Source organism: Halyomorpha halys, unplaced genomic scaffold (genome assembly GCF_000696795.3).
Source record: "Halyomorpha halys isolate HHAL.00 unplaced genomic scaffold, Hhal_1.1 Scaffold271.1, whole genome shotgun sequence".
Lineage (NCBI taxonomy): Eukaryota > Metazoa > Arthropoda > Insecta > Hemiptera > Pentatomidae > Halyomorpha > Halyomorpha halys.
In genome coordinates, this window is record NW_027107763.1 from 309,142 (window position 1) to 328,820 (window position 19,679).

The 19,679-nt window shown below is 29.9% G+C and overlaps 1 protein-coding gene across 2 annotated transcripts in view; it reads right to left on the bottom strand.

The window, feature by feature from the left end:
* Positions 1-19,679, bottom strand: part of Gycalpha99B (guanylate cyclase 1 soluble subunit alpha 2) — a gene marked incomplete at its 5' end in the record, with an annotated part of 107,117 nt that overhangs the window by 1,727 nt on the left and 85,711 nt on the right. For both annotated transcript variants that reach the window (XM_014420500.3, XM_067046079.1), the window contains 8 exon segments: positions 2,487-2,641; positions 3,522-3,668; positions 5,237-5,403; positions 6,079-6,217; positions 6,896-7,075; positions 7,558-7,679; positions 8,758-8,978; positions 19,284-19,501. In XM_014420500.3, the coding sequence (XP_014275986.3) occupies positions 2,487-2,641; positions 3,522-3,668; positions 5,237-5,403; positions 6,079-6,217; positions 6,896-7,075; positions 7,558-7,679; positions 8,758-8,978; positions 19,284-19,501 (1,349 nt within the window).

The window sequence follows — 19,679 nt, forward strand, 5'->3', positions numbered from 1 at the left end:
TAATAAATTAACTATTTGGGAATAGGCTAGGGATAGGTTTTGTTTGTCAGTTTTGTGATTGACTGGGAAACTTCTTTGTTTCACCAATGTAGGATGCATTACAATTAGAAGTGGAACATGGGAACGGTATTGAGCAGGAATTGGATCTTTAAGATTGGTGTAAATAAAAGACAGTTTGTTATGGGCTTAGAAGGCTAGGCAGAGGTTAGAGATGGAGGAACGTAATTGCTTATGAATGTTATCTGTTAGAAAGGGGATGTAAGGTAATGATCTGTATAGGGGGATGGAAAAAGATTGTAGAGAATTTTATGTAGATGGGGTACGGTTTTTATAACTGTAAAAGAGTTTGTCGATGATTTTCGGAGGGAAGTTCTTGTTTAAGAGAATTTGTTTAATGCGGAGATAGTTATTATCATGAAATTGGGAATTAGAGAGGGAAAAACCACGATGAATAAGATTTTTGGCTGTGTTTAGTTTTTGATGGTAAGGATGTTGGGAGTGATAATTTAAAAGACTTCCTGAGTAAGTTGGTTTTGTGTACCAATCGGTGTGGAGTAACAGAGTTGAGTAAATCGTTAAGTACAATATTGGAAAGATTGGGGGCTAGAGGATTACCCATAGCCAAGCCTACTTGTTTTAGATACAACTTGCATATCTTATATTATACATATCTTCTTACCTACATGATATTATATTTCATCTTTCACTGTTTTCAATCTACTACTATCTAATTCCAGGATTATCATTCATTTTTTTCACTACTCAATTATCAGTTATCAATTTTTTATCATTTATGATTCAATTCAATATTTTGTATAATTCCTAATTTGTTTGTATACTATTCCTTTTCAATTTTATGTTTCTCTAAATGTTATTGTTATCTCTTTTGTTCTATAGCCCCGATGAAGACCTGAAAATAAGGTCGAAACGTCGGCATAAAATAAATAAATATGGTTATGTTTATTTATGTTGTTCTTTGATGACTGCACCCCTGACAAAATTCACCAATAATTAAACAATTTGTAAATATAATTATCAATAAAACAGTTGATGGCAACATTGCTTCAGACCAGAGGCATCTTGAGTATTTTCCTTTGTCTGAGGTCTGTTAGCTAGTGGCATCTTTTAGTGCAACACATAATCTTTGTCTTTTGTTCTAACACTCTTCCTGATCCACAACACTGTATTAACTTATTCTCTTAAAACTTATAAGTTTCAACATTTTTTTCTTCAAATTAAGTTATCATAAGGCTATGACATAACTTCCTGCAATAGCATCAATACTGGAAATGAACATGATTTCAAAACATAATTTTGGAATATTTTATGTTTTATGACCTTGAGTAGTTGTATTACTTTTAGATTAAATTTACCACCAAAATATTGTTATATCTCACAACTAATGATGTTAACTACTGGACCATAGTACTAAGAAAGATACTCAAATCAAATTAATACTGTATACAATTATTTTTGGACACATTTGATCCCATAATCACACCATAAAAAAAAAAGGAAAAACTGGGATTTTTGTTATTGCATAACAATATATTTATATTCAGATGCAACAGATCTGCTTTTGATAAGATTTTCTTTGAGAGTAATATGTGTGAGAAAGAAACAGAGGGTAATATTATTACTTAATAATTCGCATGGAAAATAACCATAATGTTTCTCACTTTTTTTATTTCAATATATTGGAATATGCTTCAGACAAACTGTCAATTATCCAGTCCATTTACAAATTACTTGAACCTTATCAACCTTTACATGTATTGTTATACGTAAATTATTCATAATTTTAATAACATGTTTTATATTAATTACAATAGTGTTGAAAAAATGTTTAAAATATTGTCAAGCATATTGATCATATGTTTATAAATAGATTCACAATTAATAAGATTAAATTAAATTTTGTAATTCAATAATAAAAAAGTTAATGAATTTGGAGTTTAAAGAAACTTATTATTCTGACAGTATCAATTTCAGGACAATTGGTAATAAAATATTTTATAATCGGGACAAATCCCTTAAAATGAGGACTATGTTCAATGATTTAGGTAAATACATATAAATGTTACAAATAATAATACAAAAAATAATATTTATCGATTTATATAGTGATTATTATCAATACACAGGTTAAAGGTTGATAAGATTTAATTCTTTCTTATAGAATAATTTGTTGATGGATTGAATAAAGGACCATTTGTCTCTAAAATATAGAAATAGAAGTAATGAGCATTACTAAGGGTTTTTTTTTTTCTCAAAAATAAATTAATAACAAAATTATATACCCTTAGCCCAAGGTTTAAGAGCTTGATATAATAATATCTATGCTATTGTTTACAGACTTTATAAAATATTATGGTACAAGAGCAATTTTTTTTTTATGGAGTGGTTCAAAATACATTGAACAATTTTTATTACAAACAATTAACATTGAGCTGACATAAAATTATTAATAAGTTGCTGGTACTTACTCATGTGTAGTAGGGCTTACATTTATCCTTAGAGGTTGAGATCCTGATTCAAATTTGTTTGTCAAAGTTACATTATGACCAAAAAGACAATATCGTGGCATTTTAACACCTACTACTCCAGCCAATACAGTCCCAGTATGAATACCGATGCGCATCTGCAAGATGTTTATAAAAAATAAACATTAACATTTCATTGTATTTTGTTAATTTATGATTCAAGAAAAACACAATCACATTTTGTTTTTAAAAAATTATTACTGTATGAACTTAATATTTAATCCTAAAATATACAAATTAACTGATAATAGGGACGAAACTGTATCTGTAGAGCATTGATTTATCCTGAATATGAGTACTACAACTGCTTCTAGGGATTTAAGTGTTTAGCAGAGTCTACTAGTTAAACTAATACTGGACTGACAACCTTGAAAGAGAATGATCTCTTACAAGTCAAGTACTTGAAGCCAAAATATACAGCTGAGGTATCAAATCAGTTTTAATGGAATTTTAAGTATATTCTTCTTTATCAATCACTGCTTAGGTAGCTCATAGTTGTAATTGCAGTTAATACTGGATCAACAAATGTGTGTCCTTTTTGGTTATACACTTTAAATAATACGAGTCTAATGCTCCATTTACAATGTCATGAAAGGTAATGTTCTGATAGTAATTTTATACTCAATTTTTTATATTTATTTTCTTGAATATAATTTTAATTTTTTTTTAATTGAAATTTGTAATAAATTTGTTTAACTTAAGTTATGATAATAGAGAAATAAGATGATGAATTTTGACAATTTGTTTGTAATCTTATAAAAGTGTCCACTTATCAAATTTAACAGAGAAAATGTTAACACCATCATTAGGTTAAACACCAAGGATATTAGCCAAATAGAAATTGAATAAATCATATTCTTTAGTGCGGGCTACTTATATCTTTGAGTTGTGATTGGGCCACATACTAAGAAAAAACTACAATGCAAGAGTAGGTGTATGAAACTAATGTGAAAAAAATTATATTGCCGAAAGGATTACCTGTATTGTTTTTCCTTCATGATCATAGTGAGTAGGGCAAACATCAATCATACTTAATGCCATCCAGGCAATTCTTTGTGCATGGTTATGATCTCTAGGTTTTTGTATGCCTGCAGCGACACAATAGGCATCTCCAATAGTCTCAACCTACAGAATTTATATTTATAATGATAACTGAAGTAACTTGATATGTTATCTATTTATTAACAAATGTTCTTTTATTTTAAAACATTTTAGGAGAAATGTATCCATCTCTTGAAAGAAAACAATTAAACAGTCTTTATTATGATAGTCATTAAAGCTAATGGAGAGAAAGACAAACTGGTTTTACTGATTCTAAGATGTTGGATATCTTTCAGAAGCAGTAGAAATAAGGAAGGAAATACGAAATTAGCTTGAAGAAAGGGAGAATAGACATAGTATAAACATTATTGAGACTTAGTACAAGCTAGTGACATTCTGATAACAGAGAGTATTATTTCCGAATCTTAGTACCTTCAAACAGCACTACTTATCTCCAAAAACAGAAAATCATTACTGTCACAATTAGGCTTTTATCTGATTTTAGTACTTTAGTGAGTAAAAATGTCAGATATGGGTTTGGAGTAGCACTCAAATCTGCAACTGAGTTCTGGCTTCCTCAAGCATCAAATACCAAGCACTTCTGTCGCTTTCTGTCTTCATTCTGTTATTTTCCCATATTTTTCTGATGTTATTTGCAAAGAAATGTGGCTACCTTAATGCAACATGACCTTCCAAGAGGCGTTTATTTAAATGTTCCTCAAAATTGAATTAGAGGAAATGAGTTTTCATTACAAAGTAATATTTATTGCCAGTCATTGTTCTGTTTTTAATTTATATCTGTATTTTAGAAAATACAAATTTTCAATGTAATACAACTTTCAATAACTGTCACATTCACGATATCCTGGTTTTTTAGTGAGTTAAATATAATGTAACTTTAATAGGTTGAAATTCATGTCAGCAAGAGAGTTCAAGTAGGAAAAAAGATAGTTATAATGCTAAATTTCCAAGAATGTTATGCTGAATTGTCTTTGTCTCTGTGTGTCAACTGTCTGTCTTTCAGTGTGTCAACTGTTCAGTTAAATATTTTTAACTGTTTATTTTGTATTTGTTGCCCTATTTAATCCTTGGTTGGGGTAGCACTGCACTGAGTGTTGTTTCAAGTTTCTTTCTAATACATCTAAAAGTGAAAATAAATATTCATACTCTACCCCTCCCGGAATACTTTGCTTCTATTTTCAAACTTTTAAAATATTTAGTTATGTAATCACAAATTCTGGGTCTTGGAATTTCTCACTGAAAACATGCTTTAAATTCGCTCTTTTGAAGATAGTTGTGTACACAAAAATTATGTTTATGTAATTGTTGGAAATCCAAACTATTGTAGCTATCATATCATGTAATCAATGTATTATTTAACCACAGTTTCCCATCCAGTTAGTTAGTACAACCCCCACTGTCTATTTTGTTTTAGAGTTCAATTTAATGTACAGTGTTTTTTCCTCATTGTGTTATTTATTACAATACCACAGCATCCCGACAGTGACAAAATTACAGTAGAGCAAAGTAGCACTGCTTCACAGTACATAGCAGATGAAAATCAACTTTTTACTTTTTTTCTGGAAAAAATGATAAATATAAAAGAATTATAAAATTTAACTGATATATCTATAATACAATATCCTTTATACCTTGTATACGTCAAACTGATTGCATAAATGATCAAATTGTTTGTACAAGCGTTCAAGCATGTTGCAGACCATGAATGGAGTAGCAGTTGAGCAGATAGAAGTGAAGCCTACTATATCGCTGAAGAGCATAGTAACACTTTTGTATGTTTTTGCTTCGATGGACCTTCCTGTATCAAAACAATTTATACCAAAGTTAGGATGTTAGGATTATGTGGCTTGACCTTAAATGGACAAGAAAAAGCAATTAATAATCATAATGACTTCCTTGAGTTTCAGGGTTTCTTAAAATATCTCCCAATGTTGCTTTTAATTACACAAATAAATTAATAATTCAGATATTTCTTAGTAAATTTTGTTTCTTGTTTTTATTAAAACACATTTTTTAATAGTTTTAATTGAGAAAATGTAAGAAAAAGCAATATGTTTTCACTTGGTTGCCAGCGGTGGCATCAAGTACCTACTAAATATATAAGACAATTTTTTTTTATACATCAAACAGAAGGATTATTGGTGTATAAATGTTAGTTTTATTACTAATATGTTTATGTTTATAAATAGCACACATAAACAAACTGTGTTGACATAATACTTTTATTACTCAGGTAAAAAAAACAAAAAAAAGTGTCCTTCTCAGAGTGGAATAAAAATATTAACAACACACTGTTTTTACTTCCTATTTACCAACCAATAGCTCTCCTCAAAATATTTTTTTGTGTATTAAAAATGGAAAATTGAAATATATGTGAATGAAACCATCAAAAACATTGATGTTAACTGTACAAATTAAATTGAAACTTGTTACTATTTGCAACTGTAATGAACAAATGATAAAGACTGATTACCAAGCCATAAACGTTCTGCAATATCAGGGGGAAATATTAGGTGTAATAATTGGACATTCCTCTCTCTTTCTCTGGAAACCGCATCACTGGCCTCTTCAATATAACTTTTGACCTTATCTAATCTTCTTCTTAGTCCATCCTAAAACACAGTTTGGGATGAGATTGATAGAGACCCCAGATTATTTATCATAAACTTACATTAAAATAAAGGAAACTTTTTTTTTCAAAAGCTCATGACATCTTAAAAATAATGAATAGATGCTCGTGTAGCTTTCTGAACTATTAAATTAGATGTTGAAATGTTTTATAATAATATTAATTTTTGACTGAATCAATTTACAGATAAAAAAATAGCAAGGAAGCATGTCACAAATTGCCATAAAATCATAACAGTAAATGCAAGCCAGAGATTTCCAAACTCGATCAAAACTTGATTTTGATTATATTGTAAAATGTAAAGTATAAATTAATCATACAAAATAATAATCAGATTTTTTATTGAACAACTTAATAACATTCATTATTTATTTCAGTTATTATATTAAAAATATAATAACTGATATAAATAATGAAACTGCACATTTTAAGTTAACAAATAATATGAGTACGTTAGAATGATGAGCTAGCTAGGTCTCAGGCCAAGGTACTTTCTAGAGGAATAATGAGGTTCTTGGAACTTGGTGAAGAAGTAATGAAGTCAAGACAATTTTTAGTCTGAAAAGTTGAGGCTAAAAGCTTTGTTTTGGTTTAATTACAATATGTTTACAATACAGCACAAAAAACAAATAAAGTTGATTTACTTTCTAGAATCTTTTACCTGTGCTCTTGCTTGTTCTCCTACAAGAATGACATCTCTAGTAGCATCATGCAATGGTATATCTGATATGAAAAGTCCTTTACTATTCAAACTCTCTAAGCCATCAGCACATGGTGTACCAATATAGAATAATGTGTTAGATTCAGCACATAGGACCATTTGTCCTTTCACTTCCACCTCCTGGTATAGTATGTAATATGTAAAGTATATCACTTTATAATCTTATGTAAAACAATTAAAACTAAAAACTGTTTATTTGTTACATTTTGTAATATTCTCCTAGTTATTTATTGTTTTCAGATAAACAAATATTTCATGAAACTTCTTTTTTTTTTAAGAAACTAGTAATTATGCTTTTTATTAAAACTTTGTAAATATGTGATATCCTAAGGCAGTGAAATAAGCAAGAAAATAATTAAATTATGAGTTAAATTTTAAATAGGCATTGATATTTTACACTCCTCTAGTAGTTTAAAAATAGTTTATTTTTAATCTTTTTAAACAGTCAAGAAACAGATAATTATAATCAGTAATAAACTGACACTCAATATAGTTAACCATTGATGCCATGTATTATGTTTACTTTTAATGTTATATATCATAGTTTTTAACTATAGTTTGGATTAACTTTTATCTGTTGAATATAATAGTTGTTTGTTTACCTGTCCAAAGGCTTCTTTTAAACTCAATGTAAAATTTGAATTGGACCTCTTCATTATACCATAAAAATCAAGTATAACTCCTGGGGGGCTTTTAAAATCAAAATATGTTTTCACATTCACTCCTGCAAAAGAACATATTTAATTTATTACTAACTTGAAGAACTTTTTCATATATTTGATTGATCTGTTTTAAGTATTTAAGTAATTGTATTAAATAATAGAAAATTAAATAATAATAATATTAACTAATAATTCTACTAATATAAAACATATCAATATTATCAACATTATTATTAATTTAATAATTATTGTTATTGATGATGATAAGGAAACAAAGCTTCCAAAATTCTATATAAATATTTGATTTACCTACATGTACATGTATATGTCAAAGGATTTTGATTCCTTCATGGCTAAAGTATAAAATTTTTGATTAATGGTCACTTTTCAATTCTCAAATACAAAACCAGAATAATTTTGTTATTCCATTGAAAATTAAAAAGTTACTTATGATCATGATTAATGTATGTATATAAATTTAAGAAGATAAACAGCTGAGTAATTATAAAAAATAAAACAAAGAATAATGTCAGAAACAATCGAATTGCAAAAGATGATGAGATAGCTGTAAATTGGTAGTAATTAATTGTCGAGAATTTGAGGAGGCGAACCAACAGGGAGGTCAACGAGTTGTTCGGTGAGGGAGATGTGATGCGGCAAATAAGACTGGGGAGGCTGCGCTGGGCTGGCCAGGTCGTCAGGATGCCAGCGGATGAGATCCCGAGGAGGTTACTGGACTGTAGGCTGCATCGGACCAGAGGAAGAGGCAGGCCAAGGCTGAGATGGGAGGATGCCGTCATCAGCGATTCCAGAGAACTTCTGAGCATCCGCTACTGGAGAGCGGCCGCAAAAGACCGAGCTACATGGCGAAGGCTCATTGAGGAGGCCAAGGTCCAAATTGGGCGGTAGCGCCACGGATAGATAGGTAATAATTAATAAATTATTGGCGATTCTATGAATTATTGTCAATTTTTCATCTGTGGGATAAGGTAACCAATTTTTTCTAGAGCCAAATGTAAAATATTTATTATGATGATGCAAATGATCATTTAACGATACTAGTTTAAGAGAGATAAATAGCAATATGATTGATGATAATAATATTAGAATAATCAAATACATAAATAAAATTTATATTACCAAAGGTGTCAATGTGATTTCCAATCAACCTCCCGAATCCAATGCCAAGCTGAATAATATCTAGCTTATCATCCAAGACCATATGCCATGGAAATATTTCACAAAAGCTTCCTACTGGTATTGGCAAGTCCTCAGGCCATTCTGAAGTTCTTAGAACTTCTATTGGTTCTTCTTCATCAATTTTGTGCACATTATTTTGCAGCATGTAACTAAAGTTATAACTGAAAAAATACAATTTTACGTTTTAAAATACATATTAAAAAAATAAAAATATAATTAAGATTTTAGTCTTGATGATGGCGGTAGCGTAGACATTATATGTAATAAAGAAAAATATGGTTGGGGTTGTGGTGAAGAAAGAAACGGAATACGTATATTGCTTTATTTTAAGAGTACTACTAAAATTTTTCACATCCAAACACAAATATAGGAGGAAACAGGCTAATATCGAACATTTAATTTTGTGGTCTTCTATTAATATCTCTAAAGTTTTTATTAGATTATTAAAGTTCTTTCCCCTCCATGGAATAGTTGGGTATTTGATCTGCTAATTTATACCTGAAATAAAATTAAATAATTAATAGTGTTAACAAAATCAAATATTTAAAAAGAAAGTTACGGGGGATTCAAGTGGTGGAAAAGAACATATTGAAGTGAAAGAAATAATCTGTTTTCCCTAGATTGGTAACTTTAAAAAGGTAATGAATTTCATTTATTAAATTTTTGGAAATTCCTAATCAATTGCCCCCTTATGTAACCGATCTAGCCCGAACCCGATATTATTCCTTCCATAATAAACTCCCGAACCACCCAAACCCACTCGTGTCTAACCTTGCTTCCTCTTCCATTCCTGGCAATCCTCCAAGGCGCCTGAAAAGAAGATGGCCTCGTGACCTTATATTGTAAACTGTTTTAGAGTTCTACTACTGGGTAGTTTCTCTACATCCTGTATCATATCATATGTCATTATGATCAAATTTACTGGTTGTATTTTTTTATACAGTTGTAAATATCAACAAATTAATAAAATAAAAAAAAATAAAAAAAATTGCCCCCTTGAGTTGTCCGAGAGTTGTAATAGATTTGATATAGAAAGGTGCAATAAAACCACAGCCTTACCGATTTCGTTGTAAGAGTAATCGATTATAGACGGTCACATCATATTAAATACTATCTGTATTTTGGAAATTAAACAAAGTGTTCGGCATTACCCCATAAGCCACCTTTACGGTATGGATAATTAGTGTTTTTTACAAAAATCTGATTTCCATTAAAATTACTAAGAAAGGAGCTATTTATCAAGTTAGTATTCAGTAGAATAAAAATAAAAACCCAAATAGCAATTAGGTCAATATGAATCAAATATGGAAGTTATGTGAAGGCTCTAAAAAAAAACCCTCATGGTTACTGTGAATGGAGGACCAACTCCTGCTTTCTAAGCACTTATTTAAAGCCAAAAATCTACTGTTCGGTATTTCCACGGTGTCCGATATTGCCTCTATTAGATATTTTATTATTATGTAGCATTTATAAGGGTTTTTATTTATTATTATTTTTATAAGGGTTGTTATTATTATGTATCGTTTTATATTTTCGATTTATATATATGTATACGATTTCAAGTACCTATAACGAAAAAGAGAGTAAGGTAGAAATAAGAGAAAAGATATGTATTTCCGGTGAAATGTAATTGAACATTTATAGTCTATAAAATTCCAATTTTATGAATATTTTTCTGGGACACCTCGAGTGATTTTTGTAAATTGAAAAAAAAAAAAAATTCAAAATAGGAGGATGATCAAGAGGAGGATGTACGAGTTTGTGAACCTTGGGAAGTTCAATAAGAAGCTCAACGGAATTGCAGAAAATGAGGTTTCTGTAGGTGGCATGATGGTATATTATAGTAGATGAGAAATAGTTGAGAAGGAAATAAAATTAAATAGTAAGTAGTAATTTACTGATTTGCCAGATCATAAGCAAGTGATACTTTGGAGGTATTAAATGAGCAATGCTGTTATCCTTGAAAAAAAGTTATGAAATTCGTTGGTAAGAACATTAGCGGATAGTTCGTTGTGTATAACAGAAAATAAAAGAAATGCTCATTAATTATGTATTGCATCTATAATATTGTCAAAATGAGCGAATTTATGAGGGATTATCAACTACTAAAAATGTGGTAACTACATTTTATACGGGTGTTGTAGTACCATGTACCAAAAAATACATATATAAAAAAATAGTGTATATAGCAATTTATTAAAACATGAATAAATATGTGATATAAAAAAATGAAATAGTGAGAAAAGAATAAATAAATGAAATTAAAAAGATACAATAAAATAAAAAGCAAAATGTGCATGACTACGTACTATTTTTATGTCGTTTATGAATTGTTGATAACTTATTTCACAAAATAAAAAAAACTTATCGTGGACTTTTTAGAATACAATAAAAAAATTGCGCAACTCCAGCCTTACCTCTCTGGATATGTTGCCACTTCCCATTAACCTTACCCTACCCGCTTAATTAACACCTTGAATCCTTTCAAATTTAAATTGATCCATCTTGATACCTACAGAAACCTCATTTTCTGCAATTCCATTGCGTTCTGTTTTTAGGAACTTCCTAACCCGTACCACCTCTCCTTCCTCCGCCCTTTCGCTCTCAATATTAATTCATCCTACGTCAAGCTTTCGGATCAAGCCTCAAGTCAAGGATCATCACATTATTTTGATTTTATTTTCAATTCACAAAAATCACTTCAGCCAGCCCAGAACAATATCAACATATTTAGAAAAACAGAACTTTTCTAGATTATATATATTGAATTACATCTTACCCGAAATACACCTCTTTCCTTTTTTTCTTTTTCTAAATGTTTTTCTCTTAATCTCTTTTTCCCACATTTAGTGTGAACTAACGATTGTCATCATATTAACAATCTCTACTGTCTTTATTTATATTATTTTAGCTAGTATAATTTATTTTTATTTTTTTGCTTTATTTTTAAGTATTATGTTAACAGAAATAAAAATAGAATTGATGATAAAGCTTAACATTTCAGTGAATGACTCTATTTCACAATTACTATCAACCATGCTTAAATATAATTTACAATAAATATTTTAATTTAGAACAATTATACTTGATTATGTAATGACATGTAACAACAATAAGCCTAATTTAACCTTCCCTCGTTTCTTATTTTTTGTAATTTAATGATATTATACCACATACCATAAAGGTAAAACAATTTCATTAATGCATAAAGCAACTTCTAAGTGTTAATAGAAATAATATTTAATTACCAATCAACTGTAATAATATTAAATTAATCGATTACTTGCAATAATACATAATTGATAATTGTAAATAATATTTAATAATGAAAGCATTACAGATAACAGTTGTAAAATAGGATTTATCACTGAAATGTTAAGTTTCATTCTCAATTATATTTTTAGTTTTGCTGTCATGTATCTCAGCAGAATAATTATAAATCCTTGCAGATTTTACCTAAGGATGGCTTACTAACCCGAAACGTTGAAAATAATGGTGAAGTTTATCAGCACATCTTAACTTGATTCAAAAATTAGTTAAAAGGCTCTAACCACATATATGTGGGAAATGGGGGCCGTCACGTGCTCCAGGTGCATATGTGCGGGCTGCGTTTAAAGTTGGGAAATAAAAACGAAATATTAATACAAATACGTTCTGTAACCTTCTAAAACCAACTCTAAGAAATGAGTTGCCTACTATCTCTTTAAGTTTTTCTAGGTAGCATTTGATTCAGTAAGGAGAAAATAAAGACGACTAAGCGGCCGCAAAATCACCCTGGTCAAACCCCTTCAACAAGCGCGCTGCAATACCCGCACGAATGTTCAGTCTTGCTGGAAATGCATCGATACCCCTGATTAGTATTATTTAGTGAGTGCTTGCACGTACCAAGATGTGCTGTTGGTAGTTATAATTAAGCATATGACGACATAGAAAAAAAACTTGAAATAATGTTAGTATTATTATCAGTTAATTCAGAAACTCGATCATATATGTTTTAATTAATATGGATACAGGATTAATTTTATTTTTAAAAACTAATATTTTCAATCTGCGTACCAACGGAAGGAAAACGCAACAGTCTAACTGCATGCACTTCTAGCAGTCATGGTGGTTTCATATGTGATGCCAGTTAGACATAAACAAGCAATGATTTAGCGATCCACATTTTAGCTGTTTTAAAATTATTACGTGTTTTGCTATTAAAAGAATTTTCATTATTTTTTTCCAACACAACCATGGCATATGGTTTCATGAAAGCGAAAAGTACAAATTTGCTGAAAATCTCTGCTTTAATGTTAGTGAAATGTTTTGCAACAAACCTGGATTTCTGTTTTGCAGAGTTAAGCAATGTTACAACAGGTGTAAGTATATTCTCAATTGCAGTTTATTTAATAAAAATACTATATGTATTGCTGATGCTTCGCTCAGTTTCTAACAATTTTCCTAATACTGTTCTTATTCAAGGTTGTGTGTTAAAAAATAAGAACACGGAGCTTAATTCTATTATTTTTGTAACAGGTCTGCAAGGGAATCTTATGGCGAAGATGCTATAGGTTATGTCCAGTTAAAAAGGGGAAAAAATGAAAACTGAAATAAAAAAGAAAATACTGGAAGGAAAAATCATTACGTTTTTAGTTATTTTAAGTAGTCTTTCGGAATAAATATAATCTTTAATAAACTAACAATTTGTATTTTTCACTATACTTACAACGAAGTGGTTTCAAAAAAATAATCTATTATTTAGATTCGATTATAATTTTGGATCCCATATAGGCAGCTTTAACCAAATGTTTTAGGCTAGATTATTGTAATTAATAGCTTAAATAACAAAGAAAACTAAAAAAAAAAAAATTAAAATAACACACGTACTGAGTAGCCTAGCCTAGCGTATATTTATGTCTCATACCAAAACAATGATGGTGGCTTGCATTTTCTTGCGAAAAAAAGCAATAGAACTATATTAACCAGGTTTAATGAGAAGGGTACTGTTTACAGGTGAAATAGAAGTTTTTTTTTAAACTCAAAATATAACAATATTCGGTTGTACTATTTTTTTATAAGTTGACTACCGTCTTATAAACTTATAAAAATGCACCATCATGTATTTTGAATCATAACAATATCCTTTACAACTAATCAATAGGGACGTGACGGCCGTGCGGGTTGGGGCGCAGGTTCGGAACGTTCTGGGTTCGATTCCCACCTGGGGCAGTTAAACATTAATTTTTCGGCGGTCCCGAAGAATGAATCTTGACACTCCCACCTTGGTTAGTACACGGCAGGAACTCAGGTAGCCGCCAGGGGTTGACAAAAAGGACCACTAGGGCCCACTTGCCGGACTTGTTCCCCCCACCAAATACCAGTACCAGTACCACTAATCAATCATATGAATGTATAAATAAAAAGATAATAAATAAAATGAAAGAATAAATCTTAATTATAAATGAAAACATAAACAAAACTTGATATTTAAATTGTAAATATAAACTTTGTTTGTTTTATATATGTTACTTTTTAACAAAGTGTATTATCTGTTCATTTATCCGTAATTTATAATTTATGTTTAATTATTTTATTATTTATTTATTTGTTTAGTTTTTCTTTTTATTGTCTAGATTTTTTTTAAATTTTCTTACTGTTTGAAAACTATAAATATGTAAAAAACAAATAAAAAGGAAAGTAAAATCACATAAATAAACTATGTATCGTTTATAGCCTTGCGGTAAAGGTATATAATAATTAATAAATAACAGATATAAAAAAAAAATGGATTTTCAAAAATTACTTAATTTAATAACTGATATCTGTATGCTATTAAAAATTTCTTTTTCTTTAAGTTAACAAAAAAAAAACTATCAAAAATATCATTGAATCAACTAATTATATGATGATAGTATTGATGTATCATTAAATATAATATATCATTAAAATTTTTTATTAAGTTGAATTAAACTTATAAATAATTTAACTATTAAAAATATCATTGAATCAATTAATTATATTACTTATAATAGTATGGACATTTGTGGATGAAAAAAAAAAAGATTTAAGTAGCATTCAGTTAATAGGCCACAAAACTAGATTTCAAGGTACTACTAAAAAAATTATCACAATTTTGTCATATATGACAAGCATTAACGCCACAAAAATATATAGTTATTATGATTTGAAATAATGTGTGGCATATCCTTAGATAATAATTGATAATTAAATTTTCAATGGATTATAAGAGAATTTAAACACAAGTATAAATCTATTTATAGTAATAAATCTGATTGTATTATCGAGTAGGAAGCAGGCATTTCTTCATTATCCGACTAATGAATAGATCTACTTAAGGGCAATCTATTTATAACTGATCTTTCAAGTGAGTGAGTTCACGATTGCCTCATATAATGTACTCTGGAGTAATCATGCCCCTTCCTTATTTCCTTCGGTGATAGATAATTGACTGTGCGAGGAAAATTATGGATAATAGAGAGTCAGGGTCTCAGTCAATATTTTATACTATACAGGGCAACTTGACCTTCACAGACTTGTTTTGTACAACTTAACTAACAGGAATACGATATTTCCAGCCAAGAAAACTTGTGTATTAAAAGGATTAATGTTGCCTTTTATCTTTGCCTGATTATTTAACTTATCATCACTTTAGACATTTAAATTTTATTGTTTAACATTCATACCAGTGACCTCTATATAGTTACAAAATTATAAATCTTATAATACTCAACTCAAGGCAAGTGTAATAAAATATAATAACTTTTATTTTTTTGTTTAGACAACAATTTCTTTTCTTTTTGATTCCTATGAGTTTCTCTTTCTTTTCCTTCAAAATTTGATTAAGTACGTGGCGTAGTCCTATACCCTAAAAATGAAAGTTGCATAAAGTACGGTTAAACAAAACAAAATAACTGAATTTTTCCAATATTATAAAAAATATCATTTGTTTACTTCTTCGATCTTTACATTCACATGGCTAAAGAATGATAAGAAAAAACGTCGGTGGTTCTTCTGAGATCCTCCAGGCCGTGGTACAGCTTGGACATGAAGTCGGTTCATGCTGTCTCTACTTTCGTGGCTTCTCAATAAGAAGGCATGTTTGTTCGCCTCTTCCACATTCAGGTAAAGGGGTTGGGACAATTTTAAAATTTTAGCGGAGGTGAGCACTAAGCGGTAAACCAAAACTTGCTCTTTTATTGAGTGTTGGTAGTGGGGGGTTGTGATCTAGATGTTGATTCCTCCAACTCATCAAATAGCCGCTTAATGGATAGTTTTGGCTTCCTGTTATCGAGATATGGAGTTGATTTGAGGTAATTTAGAGTCCTCCTTTGTCCATATCACAGAACCCAGTGATATCCAACTCTAATACGAGGCGTTCCAGCTACTATACAAGCAATGCCAACCTTCCCGTGTAAATCTGTTATTTTGCCATGCTGCGTCTGTCATAGAAAGAATGTTTGATTCCCGAGTCCTCTTAAGGTCTATTAGAATTCTTTTGGGCTCTAAGTTATGAGTCTCGCTCGGTTCTGTAGAGTGACTGCTAAACTTCGTGGGAATGGATTTTTCAAAACCATTTGGGAGTTCTATGCGAATACAGTCATCTCCGCGTTATGTTTTATACTGTATATTAATTTTCACCACATATATGAGTTAAAATTTTTAAACATTCCGGTTTAAGTGGCTTTCCCCAAAAAAGAGTGATGTCTCGGTGCCGAATAAACGGGATATATTGAGTTTTGAAAACGACGCTGCTCTTTGGTATACATGAAAAGAACTGCCTTGGTGTGAGAAAATCTATGTGTGATCTAAGGCTGCTACACGCCACAGCACACGAAAGAGTAAATGAATCACCAAACGAAATTTTTACTCAAGCATACATTTTTGACTTCCTTTAGTATTACTAAGTTTAAAGTTTATTATCATTGTAAACAAAATTAATTTTTATTTCCTCTTGTTTAGTTAGCATTAATCCTTTGAGTCTGATGGGTGTCATGAAACGTAAGGTACAGTGGTCTATAAAAACTATGTTTTATTTTCTTTTGGAAGTGCTGAAAATGAATTTTATCAGATTAATTATTCCTTGTTCCTGAAGAAAGGAATAAAAGTGTTTTATAAAAGGTTTAAATCTAGGAAAAAATTATTTAGAAAATGTTATATGGGACAAAGACAATTAGCCTGCATTTTTAAGATTTGAAAAAGGAAATGACTTCATGAAGGTATCCTTGAGAATGGCCTGAGGCTCAAAACGTTGAGAATAAAAGAAATAAATAAAGAAAAGAATAAAGTTGAGAGAAAAAAAAGGATCAAATTTGTTTTAAATTAAGAATAAATGAGTTTTATCATTAAGTTTAGTTTTATTCTTACCTAGGCTCCGAAGTAAATAAAAAGTTTATCTATGAGCAAAAATAATTAAATTGTTTTTATATTTCTCATATAACATTAAAATATCCGATATTTTTTAAATATAGTAACTACTAGTCAATAATAAGGACATGTGCATAAATTATAAATGTAAATTTACCAAAATGTTATATTGTAAAAATAAAAACCATTTTTTTCTTGAAAATTTGAACAAAAAAAAAGTGTTTTTTAAAAAATAAATTAATAAAATTGAGTAACGTTTTAAATAATGGTGGTCCTGTAAGGCCTTAAGTCACACTTTTAACCCTTTTAGAGCAGGGGAACGATATATCGGCCTATGCTGCACTGGTAGAAAGTGCTTGAGCCGATGTATTGCCCGGGATCTTGTAGCGCTTTACCATTCGCAATACGAGAGAACTCTATCTCAAAATGAATTTATAATAAGTTATAAATTGTCTAATTTCATTACGAGAGAATAAAAAAAAAAAGTTTTTCAACAACGCGATAAAGAAACCTTGTTTTGGAAGCGATAATCCGTCCGGTACATACTATGTACCTTGGAGTTATTCTTTATTTTTATTATGCAATATTGTTTATTTTGTAACAAAATATATTGGAAATGCAAAATATATACTTTGTAATAAATGGTCTATATAAAGTTATAATGAACATATGACTTTTCGTATGTGCAAATAGGTTTTTGTAAGAGAGAACTCAATTAGTATTTTCATTATGATCATTTATACTTTCGTTATTTATATAATTTTCAATAAGCCTTTTTCCAAACTCTTAAAAGATCGTGAGATTCGGGCGGATATCTTCGTATAGGCAGCTCTTTTTCGCCCGGCACTAAAAGGGTTAAGGGGGGAAAAATGTTACATATTTATTTGAAAAAGGTCTGTAATATTTTCGTTCTTTCTCTAAATATTTCGGACATGTTCGCACGAAAATGTTTTTTAACATGACATGTGTCTAAGGATTTCTTAAAATGTTAATAGCACTGAATTAAAATCATACAGGTGTCTAATTTTAAAGATTGAGCGTTTAAAATCTCTACTTCTATAGCTTTAATTAGGTTATATTGAAATCTTAATATATTTCTGAGATAGTAATTTACTTTTACTCCTCCAAACAATTACTTCTTGATCAGACTGTACGTCGATAAGTATATAGGTTAGTTTATAATACTAACCGCATTTAAAGAAGGAATATTTCTTTTCCGCCAGGCTTACTTATTTCCCGCTTTATTTAAAGTTTAGTTTATATTACAAGACACTTTTCGCCAGCAGTTCCTACCACGTTTACTTCTTTTAAGTTATAAATATCGATAATTAATACATCCTTCATGTTTACGATCGATATTTCTCACGGATTCTTGTACTTTTTTGACTATGAAAGTCCACTGTCTGACAGTCTTAGTATTAGAAACTGAATATTAGAATACATATTTTGAAATAAAAATATTACAGATATTACTGAATAAAAATATTAGATATCATATATTTATAGCATCGTTGGATTCTATAACCAGACCTCTATAATGAATCATTTATTTTATATTTAGTTAATAGGTAATATACATTTTTCGAAAAGAACATATTGTAATGTTGAATTGTTATTGAAATATAGTTGAATAATTGTTAATTGTTCTTACTCCATCAGAACTCAGTAGACCTCTTAAAATAAAGATATCAGAAAGATGGCAGGCCATGTGGGATGAAAACTCTCCGAATAAATTAAAAGAAATAAAAAGATTAGTAAAACCATAGTCGACATCCTACCGCAGTTGCAGCAGGGAGGAAGTTGCTCTAACCCTCTTAAGAATAGGCCATACTGTCCTCACGCATTCTCACCTGATCAGACATACGCCTATTCCCCTCTTAAATTCCCCCTGAGAGGGAAAAATTCCCTGTTGAATGAATGTGTAATCCATTTTTAAAAGGTTTGTACAGTCTGGTCAAGAAGTTGTTTCCGCCTGTTTTAGAGGATTGAAAGTATATAATGATCAATTTCTGTTACCGGTTATATACTTATGATATTCACTATTCTATGTTATCTGCTGCATAGTTTCTAAGTAATTGATAAATATTTAGGTAGTTTACCTTAATTCTTTTTCCTCAGTGATGGAAACATCGAAATCAACAATACAGTTGTAAACTCGGTTAGCTACTGCCTTGAGGCTGCCGAGCAGGAAGTAACCAGTTGAAGGTCTGTTCGTCACAAAGTTCATTATTATCTTTGGCCAACCAGCTCCAGTTTCTTCTTCTTTTTGGCAGTAGTGTGCTCCAGCTGTAAAGCCCTCTTTTGCAACTGCGATTGCCTGAAATACACATATCTTACAGAGTAATAATTAAAAAAAAATCTTTATTTTTATTTTTTATTAATATACTTGTTTGAGAGTGGTTTAGTTTATTTAAAAACAATTATTTTCATTTGCAAACTCCAAACAGAACCTACCTTCAACAGGTTAGGACTCTGTTATCACCTTATCATATAAC